The 14,660-nt window shown below is 46.7% G+C and overlaps 1 protein-coding gene across 1 annotated transcript; it reads right to left on the bottom strand.

The window, feature by feature from the left end:
* Positions 1-125: 125 nt before the first annotated feature.
* CRLF3 (cytokine receptor like factor 3) lies at positions 126-14,366 on the bottom strand. The gene is made up of 8 exons (XM_021537768.3): positions 14,203-14,366; positions 11,605-11,812; positions 9,690-9,777; positions 9,054-9,231; positions 7,762-7,984; positions 7,037-7,169; positions 4,023-4,135; positions 126-3,157 (listed from the first exon to the last, which is right to left on the bottom strand). Exons 1-8 carry the CDS (start codon positions 14,329-14,331, stop codon positions 2,904-2,906), a joined length of 1,326 nt encoding a protein of 441 aa, XP_021393443.3. The 5' UTR covers positions 14,332-14,366; the 3' UTR covers positions 126-2,903.
* Positions 14,367-14,660: the final 294 nt, after the last annotated feature.

Here is a 14,660-nt window from a genome sequence, read left to right as displayed (position 1 = left end):
GAGGGACAGATTAAATAAATGGGGACGAGTTCTTAAAGATGGCTGCAAAACATTTTCTTAGCTTGTTAGAATGCTGTGATGCTCAGCTTTATGCCTCAATAAATAATTTTCTAGATCATACAGAGTTGAGGGATAAAACTTTTATTTAAAAAATTTTAAATTTCTCTTGACACATAAGTCTTAGTTGAGGTAAGTTACGTACTAGCTTAGGAAAACAACTTTCAGGATTGGGTTTATAAGCCATTAACACTCTGTTGCTTGCAGGGCTCCAAGAGCTAGAGGTGCAAATTGTAAAGGAAGTGTCAAGTTTTCCATCCAGCTGACCTCTGCTGCAGAACAGAGTTCACACCTTTTAGTTCAAGCCTCTTCCGCTTCTTTGCATCCTTTGTTCCTTTAGTGCTCGGCTCTCTTGCCCTGAGACTCTTCACTCCCCCTCTGTTCACAAGGTGCAGCTCCAAGAGGTGGCTGAAAGTACCTCATTTGCAATTTGGACAGCGAGGCTTGTGCCAAGTTCAAACAAAAAAAACAAAACCACCACAAATAACAACAAAAGAAGCATTGGCAAACTGCCCTCGTTCAACACACAGCTAAAGCCTGAAGGCAGAAAAACTTCTCTTGCCCTCCCCAGCTCTCCAGGGCAGCAGTAGGGGCCTCTCATGGCCCTTCACAGTCATCTTCAGCTGCTTTTATGTATAGTCTGAACAACCTGACACGGCATTGCCACCTCTGGAAGTACCTGAATTCAAGGTTTAAGCTTTATTTTCTAATATGTAAGTAAATATCCTGCAGAATCTACAGTCTGACTAGCCCCTCCAAAAGCAGATGAAAAGGTACCTGACCTGTTGGTACCTCAGAAGTGTGGATATTCACAATTTTAGTTTCTATATGGTAGAAGTACTAAGTTACAACTAGTACCTGATACCTGAAGTGTGTAAGTAGAACTGCCAGCACTACTACATGGAGCAAGATTTAAGTCAGCTGCTGTCTGGAGTGCCTGCCTGACCCTCTGAGCAAGACTGACACTTTCATCTACAGAAACTTTTTGTAGAAGTACTGAAAACACTCTTCACAGGAGAATTGAAGTAACATTGAAAGCACAGGATATGCCAGTATTCTTTTTACCCCTAACACTGAACTAGTGAAGCTTGAAAGCTAAGAGTACTGCAGGCCTTTTGTTGCTAACAGTGGATGATCTGACCTGCAGCAGCTCAGTCTTCCTCACTTTATGTCTTCCAGCCAATTCCAACCTAACTCTGCCTTGTGCAGGTTCTTTGCACTCATCTAAATCCACATACATTTTTTTCTCCTGTAAGTATAAATACCAACAGCCATTATCCTTGTCTGAAATTCTTGTACCCCTGCTACAGCTGCTTGGGGAAAAATTCAGGCAGGATGGCTGATGTTTTTGAACTGACAGTGTGAGTATAGGCAATGTTAATTAATTGTAAACTAAGCTTTTATGCTTTAAGCTTATCATGGTAGCATAGAGGGCTAATCTAGCACATTGCCACTGAAAGAAAGGCAGTATGATTGTCTAGGCTTTATAAAAATAGTACTACTCTAACATGATAAAATAGATTTAATTTTAATTGAATTTGAGGTAAGAAGCCTGTCAGTGAGTGTTACTTTTAAATGCTCCTTAAATCCAGTAGCATTGCAATCTTTTGACCAGGAATAGGCTCTCTTTGAGACTGAGCCTATCCATCTTAGTTGCTCCTTAGAGGAAAAATGTGTAACTTTACATAACTTCTGAATTCCAAGTAATTTAATTCACACTCTTATTTATTCCATCCTACTTTATGGAGGAGACAGCTTAATTACCACCATCTCTTCAATTCTGACTGTCCCAGGTGAAATCTGTGCAGGCAGGACCTGCCTGAAGCCCACCCACAGCCCATCTCCCTCACTCCAGCTGGAGCTCCAGAGCAGCTGCAGTCTGCCTGCAGTGCTCGGGCCATACACCTGCACTGACTGCCCAGCGTCCCCAGGCAGAATTTGGGACTGCCAGGAATCCTGCACATCACAACAGCACTTGTGTTGTCAGACAGTAAGAGAAGGTTGTCTCCGACTGTTAGGAGGGCTCTGAGGAATCACAGCTGCCAGTCCACAGGGTGAGCTCAGGTACCAAATCACTGAGACTTGCTCTGACAGAGGCTATGTGTGAATTGTAACCAGGGAAGACATTCAGAGAGGCTCAGGATCACATCCTGCTCTGGCTGTTGGTCTGCTGGAGGCAGCCGTGCAAAATCAACATAAGCATCACCATGCAGCTACTACAGAAAACATATTCCAAGTGACAAACAGAAAACAGCTCAAGAAGTATGGAAATAAGGCACTTAAGTGAGACAGTAACAGGCTGGCTCAGACCTCCCTGCTGCAGGGATGAACAGTACCACGCGCGGGGGGAAGCGGCTGCCGCGGCGGGGCCGCTGCCCACGCAGACTCCTAAGGCAGCATCGTGCACGAGGATGCATAGCAGGACCTCACTGCTCTAAACACTGTGCTCTGAGTGGTATAAATACAACTTTGGTCCATTACCACCCCTAAAACACTTATTTCACAGAGCAGCAGCTTTAAGCAAAGTTAATTCTACACAATGTGCGTACCCTGAGACGAGTACAATGAAATACTGACAAAAATCAAGTCTAGAGGAAAAAAGGGAAAGGTCTGATGGACTGCTTAAATTAATTTGCCTACACAAATGCTTGTTTCTAGCTTTTTCCAGAGTAACAAATCCAATTTTTCACAATTATTGTTTAAATGAATCCAGTACGAAGTACAATATAGTGGAGTTCAAGTACTATAAAGACAGGGTTTTTTTACCAGATTGTTGTCCAACAGCTGGAAATTCAGCTTTTAACATTACACCTTACAGCAAGAACAAAAAATCCCTTTACTCACTGCTAAAAGACCAAAACCTTCCAGCCTGGGTATGAAAATGAACATCCAAAATACAAAGAGCCACAGCACTGATCAAGTACCCAGTCAAAGACCACTTCTCTGTTGTTAGAGCTGATGGTTACTCGAAGCTTGAAGTTTCCTCCCTCGTTGCTGCAGGGTCCCAACTGCACAACTTCCATGTCAAATGTCACAGTCGAGCCAGAAGTAACAGCAGGCAACTGGTTTGTCATCTCTTTTCCATTTACAAATACAGCCCCTGAAACAGTCAGCAGATCTAACAATGTTTCTCATTTTCTGTACATACTAACAGGCAAGACCACATATCTCTATTTTTTTGCAGGCAAATAGAGAAGTAACCCTGCTACACTTGTCACATGGAACAGGTTGCAGTAACTGCGGGCAGGAAGAGGAGATCTGTGATCTCACCAAGGATTTTTAACTGCATGAGCAGCACATACGTGAAAGTTGCTCATATGTAATGCAGGGATCTAAAGAGCCAGGGGCTGTGGGTTTTGGGAAGGAAAATTCCTGCCTGTATCAGGAACAGTGTGGCCAGCAGGAGCAGGGAGGTCATCCTTCCCATATACTCGGCACTGGTGAGGCCACACCTTGAGTGCTGTCTCCAGTTCTGGCCCCTCAGTTTGGGAAGGACGTTGAGACCCTTGAGCCCATCAGAGGAGGCAACAAGGCTGGAGAGGGGCTGGGAACACAAACCCTGTGAGGAACGGCTGAGGGAGCTGGGGGTGCTCAGCCTGGAGAAAAGGAGACTCAGGGGTGACCTCATCACTCTGTACAACTCCCTGAAAGGTGGATGTGCTCAGGTGGGGTTGGGCTCTTTCACCAGGCAGCACTGACAGAACCAGAGGATACAGCCTTAAGCTGCATCAAGGGAAATTTAGGTTGGATATTAGGAAAAAGTTTTTTACAGAAAGGGTGATAAAGTTTTGGAATGGCTGCCCAGGGAGGTGGTGGAGTCACCATCCCTGGATGTGTTTAAAGCAAAAATAAATGTGGCATTGGGTGCCAGGGTTTAGTTGAGGTGTTGGGGCTGGGTTGGACTCGATGATCTTTAAGGTCTCTTCCAACCTGGTGATTGTGTGAGCTCTGTGGCTCAGACTCACCGTTGGTGCTGATGCACACGGCCTGGTCCCGCTGCAGGGAGTCGTCGCCGTTCCGCTGCTCCGCGCACACGCCCAGGCTGTCCCGGCGGTCTGGCTGTCCCACGGTCTCAATCCTAACAAACAAAACGTTAAGTCAAAACCTGAAGCTTTAAATCAAAACATACCATGAAATCCAGACAGTCACTCCAGACCCCTGTACTGTGCTCCAGGGCTCTCAACAAATTCATCCAAACTTTTGGGGAGATCCCTGGTGAATGACAAAATTCCTACCAGCTTTCCCAAGAGCTCCACAGAGCAATACTCTATTCATCTGTACAAAATGTGAAGCAAACCTTTGCTTCCTGCAAACTTCCAGTGCTATTTAATACAACTCTCCACTGTCACAGCTTAGAAGTGACCTTTCAAAATGATTTCCAGGTGTCTGAAGCATACAACATGCTCAGCTGGACCATCAGCTATACCACACTACTGGTCAGCATCAAGGATTATGGCAAGACAGCTGTAGCTTCAGCAGGGATTTAATAAATATGACTAAAAGTGATTTTTTGGACCCTGGCATAGCCTGCTGTAATAGAATGAGGATGGGGTGTTGCTTTGGGGGTGTATTTGGTTTGGGCTTTTGTAATAAGTCAGCCTGGTACAAACCAAGCAATGCCTAGAAGAGCATTTACATGTCTGGCCTCTGCTCAGCTGTATTTAGAGTTTTAGCCTGGGGAAAGAATCTCTGAAGAAAATGCAAACAAATTGTGCAAATGGCCAGGGACTCAGTTCCCTCTGGGCCCCAGCAGAGGAGTGAGGCTGCACAGCTCAGATACTGAAGGGCTGTTCCGGACTTGAATCCTTTCTCATGTACTGCAACCTCTCAAAGGTGCTAAATCTGACTTTACAGAGAGCCTGAGTGACTCAGGAAATTCAGATGGTCTTTTCTAGAAAGAAAAGCAGTTGTTATTTTCATTGCAGCTTGAGAGAAAGAACAGACTGATCTGTGGCTGTTGGCAAACAAAGGAAAACTTCAGCAAAACTTTCAAGAAACAGCAATTAAAGGGGGCAGTGGACTGGCACACAATGGGTTAACTTTTTAGAGGCAAAGATAAAATTGGAACCATGATTTACTTTTGCACTCTATTAAGTTTTTCAGTCCCCTGGGAATGCCACTAAGAGAGCAATGGCCTTGCACTGTAAAGCAACTCTGAAGGAGATTTCAAATTCATTTTGGTGCACAACACAACTGCTGCACAACAAAACCTTGTCTCTGCCACTGCAGCCCAGACACTGAACCTGGTGAACCCCCACCAGTTTCCATCAGCCTCAGAGCTCCATCCATGGGGCACCACAGGCACTGCCTCAGCCTCAGAGTTGTGCTGGGCTCCTGACAAAGTGTGAAAACCACAGGGCATCTGCTGGGTGAGCCCAAATCACTGTGTGCCTGGCCACAAGGACTGTGGCTCCCCACAGCAAACGGAGCTTTAGAGAGATGAAGAGAAGGTCACTGTGGAGAGCTGTTCCCTTCCCCAAGGGCAGCTCCCTGGAGGCTGCAAGGCAACAGGAGGAGACTTGACCTAAAGCAGTGATATTTTCCTACAGCTTGGCCAAATGCTTCACCTCAGCACAACGGCCAGAGTTTATCTTTAAAGTGTAGATACAAAGCACTGTGTTTATCACAACTTCACTGCTCAAGCTGTGCCTGTGCCTGAACACAGAGAACACAGAGCTGCTGGAGAATAATAACTCGTGTTCCAACAGCTGGAGGAAGTCAAGCACCAAGTACTGCATCTCCCAGCCCAAGAAAATCTCTCACACTTCCAAACAAGAAGCTACTCTTGGACCCTGGAAGAGGAACAAAACAAATTTCTGAGGTTGTCTTCAATCTCAAGATTTGTGTCACGATAGTTCCTGTGGACACGTGCTTGTTTAAGCTCTGCCATCCTGAAACAATCTCCTCTTGGAGAGAAGTCCATAACCAAAATGTGAAACAAAACATTTTCATACACCACAAATAAAAAATTATAAAAACCACTGGACTGAGAGAGAACCAAGGGAAACCTCAAGGTTCTGCCTTTAATTTCTCAGGCATTGCTGAGCCAAGAGAAGTTAAATCTAGCAACAGATTTCAAATGAAAGCTTTAGATCTTTTTATCCATCTCAGACAGAGCAACTGAATACATCCTCACACTATAACCATTTAAAGTTAACATAATCCATGATCAGGAAGGGATAAATGAAACACCATGGAATAAGTCATGAAAGTATAAAGAGCCCTTTTCAATTGCCTGTGGGGGCTGCCTGCTGTACAGCAAGTAGATTTATTGAATCGGGGAACAGATTAAACAAAGCTTCAGAGTCTCCAAAGTCTGTAATCACAACAGACATATCCACAAGGACATTCCTCACACCCTGTTAAACAGCATCATCTCAGGGATAGGATGACAGGCAGGAAAGCTGCCAAGGTTTTTAATCATGTTCTGTGTCAAATGGAAAGCTTGAAATTCACAAAATCCCTTCTCCACTCTGGATCTTCTAATGCCAGTTTCAAGCAGTAGTCTGACCAGCACTAATTATCTCACATGTTAAAGGCATTGTTGCCAGACTGTCATCCCAACAGCACATCAGTGTTTTCATGCCCAAAGTCTTCAGAGCCAGTGAATAGTCAGGGAAGGAAAGCACCCGTGACCCAGGGTTAAAAGGAACTAGAGGCAAAGCTCCACTGACTTCAGCCAGTAACAGCTGCTACAAAACATCAGGAAGTTCAACATTCCACTGATCTTCTCAGCATGAGCTGTATTTTACCATCCCTCAGGAGTTCACTCACTTTTATGTAAGTGGAGGTCCTACAAAAACATCAGGTGTTTTCCTACAAAGCCAGGAAGCAGAACTAAAGGAAGGTCAGATGTCACACAGAGACACTACCCTGACTGGAGCTGAGCTGATTTACAACTGAAACACTCCTCAGGTTTACACACAACTCAGATGTGACAGCTCACAGGGGATGCACCAGCCACCCAAAAAGGACTTGCCTGAATGTTAATGTTTGCCCACAGAAATAAGTAGGAGCTTTGGAGTAGAGCACACCACACGACTGAGAATCATTCCGAAGTGCGATGTTTCTTCGGCTGCTCAAGCTGTAACCCTCCAGACCAGTTGTCCATTCTTCAAAGAAAACAAACAAAAAAGCAAAAATATCGTGAACCTCAACTTGGTCCTGTCTGTGCAAAATCAAGCCAGTCCCAATGTCTACTTAGTCCACCTCATGCAGCTTAAGCTATGTTAAGAACAGGGTCTGGTTTTGCCTTTTTCTTATGGAGAGATTTATTTTTCAAATAAATTGCAATTACAAGAAGTATTTCTAGCTCAGAGTTCACCAGGAGTTCACTCTTTGCTGTAATCCCTGCCAAGTCTTATTGTAAGAAAAGGAAAGCCTTCACTCACTGCGCTTAGAAATCGTAAGTGAAGAGAAAATTTAAGTTTTCCTCTCTCCACAATAAGAGCTTGTTATGAGCTGTAGGTCATGAAAAATCCTTATTGCTGTGGTGAGGGAGAAGAAAAAATAATGCTTTTCTTCTGGCTCATGTGCTTACCAAGGCTAAGGAAGCAGTGAGCCACCTGTGAAATGTTCACTGAGTGTCCCTCAGCCAGAGAAGCCAAGAATGCATTGCAGGACAGAGAGACAGCTCCTCCCACGTCACACAGACCCTCAGAGCAGGGCAGCTCCATCCCCTGGGGAGCCAGGGCTGAGCAGTACCGTGGGGCACCAGCGAGGTGCGGCCGATCTGGGGCACGCTCCAGGGGCTCCACTCCTGCCGCCCGTCCCCGCGCGCGCACACCCGGAACTGGTAATCCACGTGCGGGTCGATGTGCAGCACCATGAACTCCGACTCCGAGCCCACGTACACATCCTCAAAGGGGCTGGCAGCGCTCTTGCGGTACTGCAGCCGGTAGTCCTGGGGTATGAAATCCTCATCCACCTGCAGAAACATTCCCTGCGTCAGAAGGGACCCCTCTGCTTCTCCCTTCCCCTCTGGAGGGCACGTGCCAGCACAGCGCTGCAGGTGATCAGACTCACAAGGTATTTCGGAGCAGAAAACGTGCCTTGTAGAAAGTAGCATCAGTGTCTGAACCAACACCAGTGTCTGAACCAACAGATGTATCAGAATTATTTCATTACACTTAGAAAATGTCTACAGAAGAAGAAATATTTAACAGATGGCTCTTCATTCTAGCAGAGATATAAAAAGATCCTTCAGCCAAAAGCTGAAAACAACTTTGCAGAAGAAATTCTGAGCCAGTTTTTAACAGCAAAGGAAAATGAGTGCTGTCCTTCACAAACTGTTCCAGGGAATGATTTCCAGTTCTTTGATATCTCTGAGTCAAAAGATACTTACACACACAGCCCCTCAAAAAAACCCCTCCATTATCCCCCAGGCACAACCAAATTCAGGTAACTCCTGTACATCAGAGAAAATCAGACCCCACCTGACAGCAGAGCCTGTGGTTTAATACCCTGAGTCCACATCCTTTACAACTGAAGGGTGGCCAACAATGACTGGCTGTTGCTAGAACAACAAAGGTTTGTTTGATGCTGCCAAGGAGCACAGAGCTGTCCAACACCAACTAAACCACATCAGACCACAGCAGTGGTTTACTCAAAAATAGTTTCTGTGTGTTGAAGAGAAAGACTACTGGACTAGCTAATATAATAATGTTTTATTTTTCTACCCACTGCATCTCCCTAGGAACACAAAGGTGTTTAGGGGTAAAAGCATAACAGAGCAGGTCCAGCCTCCTCCTGGGTCTGCTAGAGCAAGTGTCACTGCAGGCAGACACAAACCCCAGCACCAGCCACACACCATCACTGCACTACCTTGTCTTTAAATGACACCATTACCATAAAAACCTCTTCTCGAGTTTTTAACTCCACACTGGAGTGAACTAGTCCTTGGAAGGCAGTATAGAATTCAGAAAGAAAGTGGATTGGTTGGGTTTTTTAGAAAAAACTCAAGTCTAAAGGAATTTCACACTGGATATTTCACCTACCTTACACCATCGGACTAAAATACCTCCAGGCTTTTCCACAAATTCCTCCAGCTGTACAGGTGGGCGGGATGCCACAGTTCCATGCCTGAATATTTGATTTTTCAGTATAGTAAGGAGGCAGTCATCCAGCTGGGCAGATAAACAAGGCACGTCAACCAAGGAAGGCACTTCTGGTAAGCTGAGAAAGGAAAGTTTGCTGTAATGAGAGAGGCCAGCTTCTACAAATTCATATTTCATCCATACACTTGAATCTGTGCAGATTTGCAAAGAGAGAACAGCTGCAGAAATTGGCACATGGACTCCAAACTTAAAAGACTCAGAAAACATTGAGTTTCAGCCCTAACCAGACTGTTTGTCAGCAAATACTCTGAAACACAGGCTGTTCCACAGGGAGTGGCTTCATCCTTCACAAATAAACAGCCTATATTTCCACAGCATATATGGAGGGTGAAAACCCCCTCCATTCTGTGAGTGCCAGCCCCAAAGAAAATCTGTGAAACAAACAGGACAGCAACACCTCAAATGAGTTTTTTGAGGCAATGGAGCAGAAAGCTTGTTTCCAAAGAGGAAAAATCCCCTACAAAGAAGGGCACATGTGTCACTGCCTCAGACCACCTCAGAACGCTGGTGTCTTACCTGTCTAGCTGAATATGTAAAGCTTTTTTTGTAAAGTTGCAAAGTTTCTCATTCTGTTGTCCCACATCTCCATTGACTGCACTCTCTCCTACAACCAAACAGCAAAAATATTACTAATGAGACAACATCCACAGAAGGCATTCTTTACTTCAAAGAATAGCCAGTTCTGACATGAACAACCAATTAAATGTAAAGCACTCTCAGCACTTTTGATAGCCTTAGCTAGAAAATACAATTACAGGCAACAATATAAAACCTATCTAGCAACTTCTGAAGCTCTCAAAGCTACCTGTAGACACACCCATAACAGATGTAATGATTTGCCTCAGGTCTCAGACAGGAGCAGAACTGGGTTCAGATGACAAAAAATCAGGATTATTAATCCCCTTCTCCACCAGCTTAAATGAAGAAAAAATCAAAGCACATTTACTGATAAGAAAATAAAAAAGCAGGCAGTTAAAAGCAAGAGATAATGTCAATCATTGTTCTGTTTGCTAGAATCAAAATGGTACTACTGTCATGATGAAGGAAATAATCTAATCCATGCATTAAAGTGTGGAGATAAATACAGTATTTTCCTAAGCTTTCCATATTAAGTAGAATCCCACACTTGATCTTACAGAGACATATGCTCCAGTCTCCTGTTTGCTGACTTTAGGGTAATTTACAACTTCAGCAAGCTCAGTCCTTTTCCAAGTGGAGGATTACACACATTACACATCTCTGAAGGAAAGCACACGTCATAATTGGCAGCAGATTTAATAACCACGGAGGCTTAACTCCTCTCTGCCTCAGCTGCAGCCTGTGCTCATCCTGCCCACAGCCCTGGGTGATGCTCCTGCTCAGAGCACCCAGGGGAATGGGAACTGCAGCGAGTCAGCTTCCCACCAGAACCCACAGAATTTCACCCAAAAACTTCTGCCACCGTGTTGATTCAGTATCCTGAGAGTTAAAGTAAAAACAAGGTGAATACCAGTTGTCCCAGAGCTGTGGTGATAAAAAAATCCAACAAATTAATCCTTAAACAGGTCACTGCTCCTGTGAACAGGAGGCACTGAGCTCCCAAGCAGCACAAAGCTCAGGGCTGAGGAGGAACTGGGAGCTTTCCCAGCCCTGGGACACAGCTCAATGTGCTTTAGCTCCCAGAACTGAGCTCATACTGAAAGAAAGTTAAAGTTGAGACATGAGAACAATGCAAGGAAACTGCCAACACGCTCATGGCTCAGACATGCTCCCAGTAGGTTCCCCAGCCTGGGGAAAACAGGCAAGAGTGACATTCCTTTCTGCCGAGGTATTTAGCATCAGCAGGGTATAGTCTGGCCCTTACAGGAATATTCCACATGTCCATTTTTGTCTGCCTCATCTTCAGACTTTTTAGAGAAATTTTCCCCATACAGTGGCCATTTGATTCCTCATGTTGCCCACCAACAGCAAATATAATCACACTTATCAGGACAATGTGTTTATTTCAGCTGCTATTTCAGCAAGACAGACATAATCTACTTCACCAAAACAGACACTTTGCTATATATATAGCAAATATAAAATAAAATAGTGGTATATTTTATATTTTATTATTTATACATTTTATTTCAAAGTAGCCCAACATACTTTTCTGTCTAGCCTGAAGAGGTAGAGAATGTCTCTGCAGTGAAATAATTCTCAAATAGGTACTTTCTGCCCTCTAGGAGAGGCTACACTGACATATGTACATTCTAGGATTGGAGCAAAACATTGAAATACAGATTTGTAGGAGATAATAATGATCAGCTCTTCACTACATCTATCCAACTCTTAACACTTAGTTTGAGATAATGAGCCAAACACACTGATGATACTAATGGGAATATTCCAGACTTTTGACAGAGCCAGACTGGAAGGCAAAGCCAAGACTCAGCAGCAGGTCCTGCCTCACCTTCCCGGAGCAGATCGTCGGCCGTGCTGACTCCGTGCTCTATCAGCTTCTGGCACTCATCCAGGGGCTTGATGCTCTCCTGCTCTATGACATCCACCTCCTGCAGCAGGGACGTCAGTCGCTCGTCCAGCAGCTTCTTCAGGGTCCCTTTCAAATCACTAAAATGCTGCTCAAGCACATCTCTGGTCAATGTTGCACTATCTTTGATCTGAATACAGATAACAGGAAAGAAGGATTCGGGATAAAGGCAAAGGCCGTGCACAGCTTTTATTTTTCTGAAGCATCTCATCTACACTTGCTGGAGAAAAGCTGCAAGTGGAGGCTGCTTTAAAAAATGACTGCAGTTAACAAATTAGTAAAATAATTTTTAGTATATGTACTGCAGGGAAGGAGGCAAAGAAACCAGCCTGGATGAGGGGAAGAGCATATTAACTAAGCAAAATACAACTTGGATTCTAGGTGTTTCAATCAAGGAATTTTCTTGTTGGAAAAATCTAAATGCTCTGTAGATCTCCCTGCTGCCCCTCAGAAAAACCCCCACTGCTGTAATCCTACATAAAAATCATTCTGCCATCCTCTGGTAATCCTCCTTGCAAACAAAAACCTATCAGACTTTTAGAAGACTATCTAGGAGCACTTTTCCAAATGCTATCACTTCACTGGATTTTTTTAAATCCTCATAAAACTGCTTTCTTTTCAATTTTGTTCAAAGCTACTCTTGGTGACTGGACAGGGTGAACAGCAAGTCTGTTTTGATTCCAGAAGAACCCGACCACAGAAAGTTCTACAAGTGCTCATTAAAATGTCTGCAAACTTGCTGAATCTGGATTTTAGGGAAGAAAACACACTTAAACATCCCTGAGCTAAAGATGCAGAAATCAGAAGTAAACATCTCCGTGTGAACGACTTTTCTAAGTCACGCACACGAGGAAACGCTGCAACACGCTGACGGCCTTACACGTAATTTCTAGATCTTTAGAAGCACAGATAACCAACACAGGAAGTTCTCTGGTAAGGTAAAATAAATTTCCTCTTCAACAAATATTCATAAGCTCTGCAGCTGACACACAGCTCTGTTTCCCTTTTCTTGTAAGTTCGATGCTTGAGGAAAAAAAAGGAAGTATTTAGCTTTGTGAAGAGGTGGGCCAAAGGAAGACAGAACACTCACTTCTCCAAGCATTTTACCTCCATTACAGGCAGATACAAATTCAGCAGCTCAGCCACAGAATTAGATACTACTCATCATGCAAAAGAGGAAATGCAAGTCCCTGAACACACAGAGCTCTGTGAAGTTTGCGGAAAATCACATCCATTGGTCCAAACGAAAAGGATGCAACGTGAGTGAGCCAGTCCTATCACGTCAGCCAAAAAGTCCTCAAATAATAAAGCTACCACTAAAGAAACCCCAGACTAGCACACTCAGCACTTTGGGAACACAGGGAACTCTTGGATGTGCACAAAACAGCAAGTGGTCCTGAAGATGGAAAGAGAGAAAACAGAAACATGCACACAGCAGGGGAATTGCCCCCAAGAGCAAAGGAAAGGTGAGCTAACACACTCACTGCACAAAGGCACATGGGCTGCCTCTCACTGCCCTTGGAACTGCCAAACAACACTTTGAGATGACAAGGTTTGGATGAAAGACAGCCATGAACAATTCATTTTCTTAAGCAGCCTGTGGTTTCAATGCTGCCTAATTAAATGTCCAGTGATCATCCACATGTTCTGGGAGCAGGACACTCACCCAGCAGATTCACAGCAGGTTTCTGCACTAATGGGACCTGCCTCAGAAAAACTAACAGGTCACTACGAAACACTCCCTAAGCTTGGCTTTGTTTGGCTTTTTATTTACTCCTCGCCGAGCTGAATCAAAGACAGCAATGCACCGCTTCGGTCTGCAAACCTCCAAATGCTGAGAGGCTGCCAGAGCAGAGGAGCCAGCCCTGCACTGCGGCTCTCCCTGCGCACACCCGCCGATCTGCCCCGGCATCTCCCGGCGGGTGGGTCACAGTCCCACCGGGAGCTCTGCCCTGCTCCAGGCAAACCAGCCAGCCTGGAATGCTGGCAGCCCTCCTCTCCTGCCTGACCCACGAGTACGTGACCCGGGCTCTGCGGTGCATGGGGACAGCATCCAAGCAGGGAGCAGCCCGCCCAGGCAGGAATCTGATGTACAGATGGGCACAACACACCCTACCGAATCAGCCTCGGCAGCCCAGCCACTTTGGAAAACGTACTCCTTTAATATGCCTGTTCTTGCCTGAGGAAGCTCGCTGTGGTCCCGGAAAACGAAGCTCAGCTCATTTAGAGACCCCGGCTCGCATGCCCTTCCTCCGGCACAGCGCACATCTGCCATCGCCCACGCGGCACCCCCGAGGCCGCCCGCCGGTGCCGGGGCTCTCGCCGCCCGCGCCCGGCGGGGCTCCCGCACCTGAGCCCCGTCCCGCTCTCCGGCGGGCGGAGCCACGGACAAACCCCGCGCCCCGCGACAGGAGCGGCCGGGCCGCCACCCCGCGGGGTCCCCGGTGCCGGGCACCGGGCAGGGCTCCGGCCGCTCCGCCCGTCGGCTCCGGAGAGCGCGGTCCCGTCCCGCTTCCCCACCTGCTCCCGCGCCTGGTGCAGCCCCCGCAGCCGCTGCTGCAGCTCCCGCCGGTAGCTGCGCGCCGCCTCGATGCTCTCCCGAGCCTCCTGCAAGAGCAGCCGCACCTCGGCCTCGGCGGCGGCCTCCATGGGCAGCCGCGGCGGCAGCGAGGCGGCGGCGGGGCGGGGCGGGCGGACCTCGGCCCCGGAAGGGCCGCGCGCCCGCGGGGCGGGGCGGGAAGCGCGGCGGGAGCGGGAGCGGGAGGCGGCCCCGGGGCGCGGACCGGCGGCCGCTGACGTCAGCGAAGCGTCAAAGCGTGACGTCAGCGGCGGGTAGGGCACGCGATAGCCGCGTGACGTCACGGCGGCGGCGCGAAAACCCGGCTGACAGCGGTGAAGGCGGGAGAGCGGGCACAAGGGGGCGCGGCCTCGGCGGAGAAGGGGCGGGGCGAGCGCGCGCCGGTCCGTCCGCGTCACGT

Source organism: Lonchura striata, chromosome 18, assembly GCF_050655825.1.
Source record: "Lonchura striata isolate lonStrDom1 chromosome 18, ASM5065582v1, whole genome shotgun sequence".
Classification (NCBI taxonomy): Eukaryota; Metazoa; Chordata; class Aves; order Passeriformes; family Estrildidae; genus Lonchura; species Lonchura striata.
The sequence above is the reverse complement of the archived record's forward strand: the minus strand, read 5'-3'. Positions and strand labels throughout refer to the sequence as shown.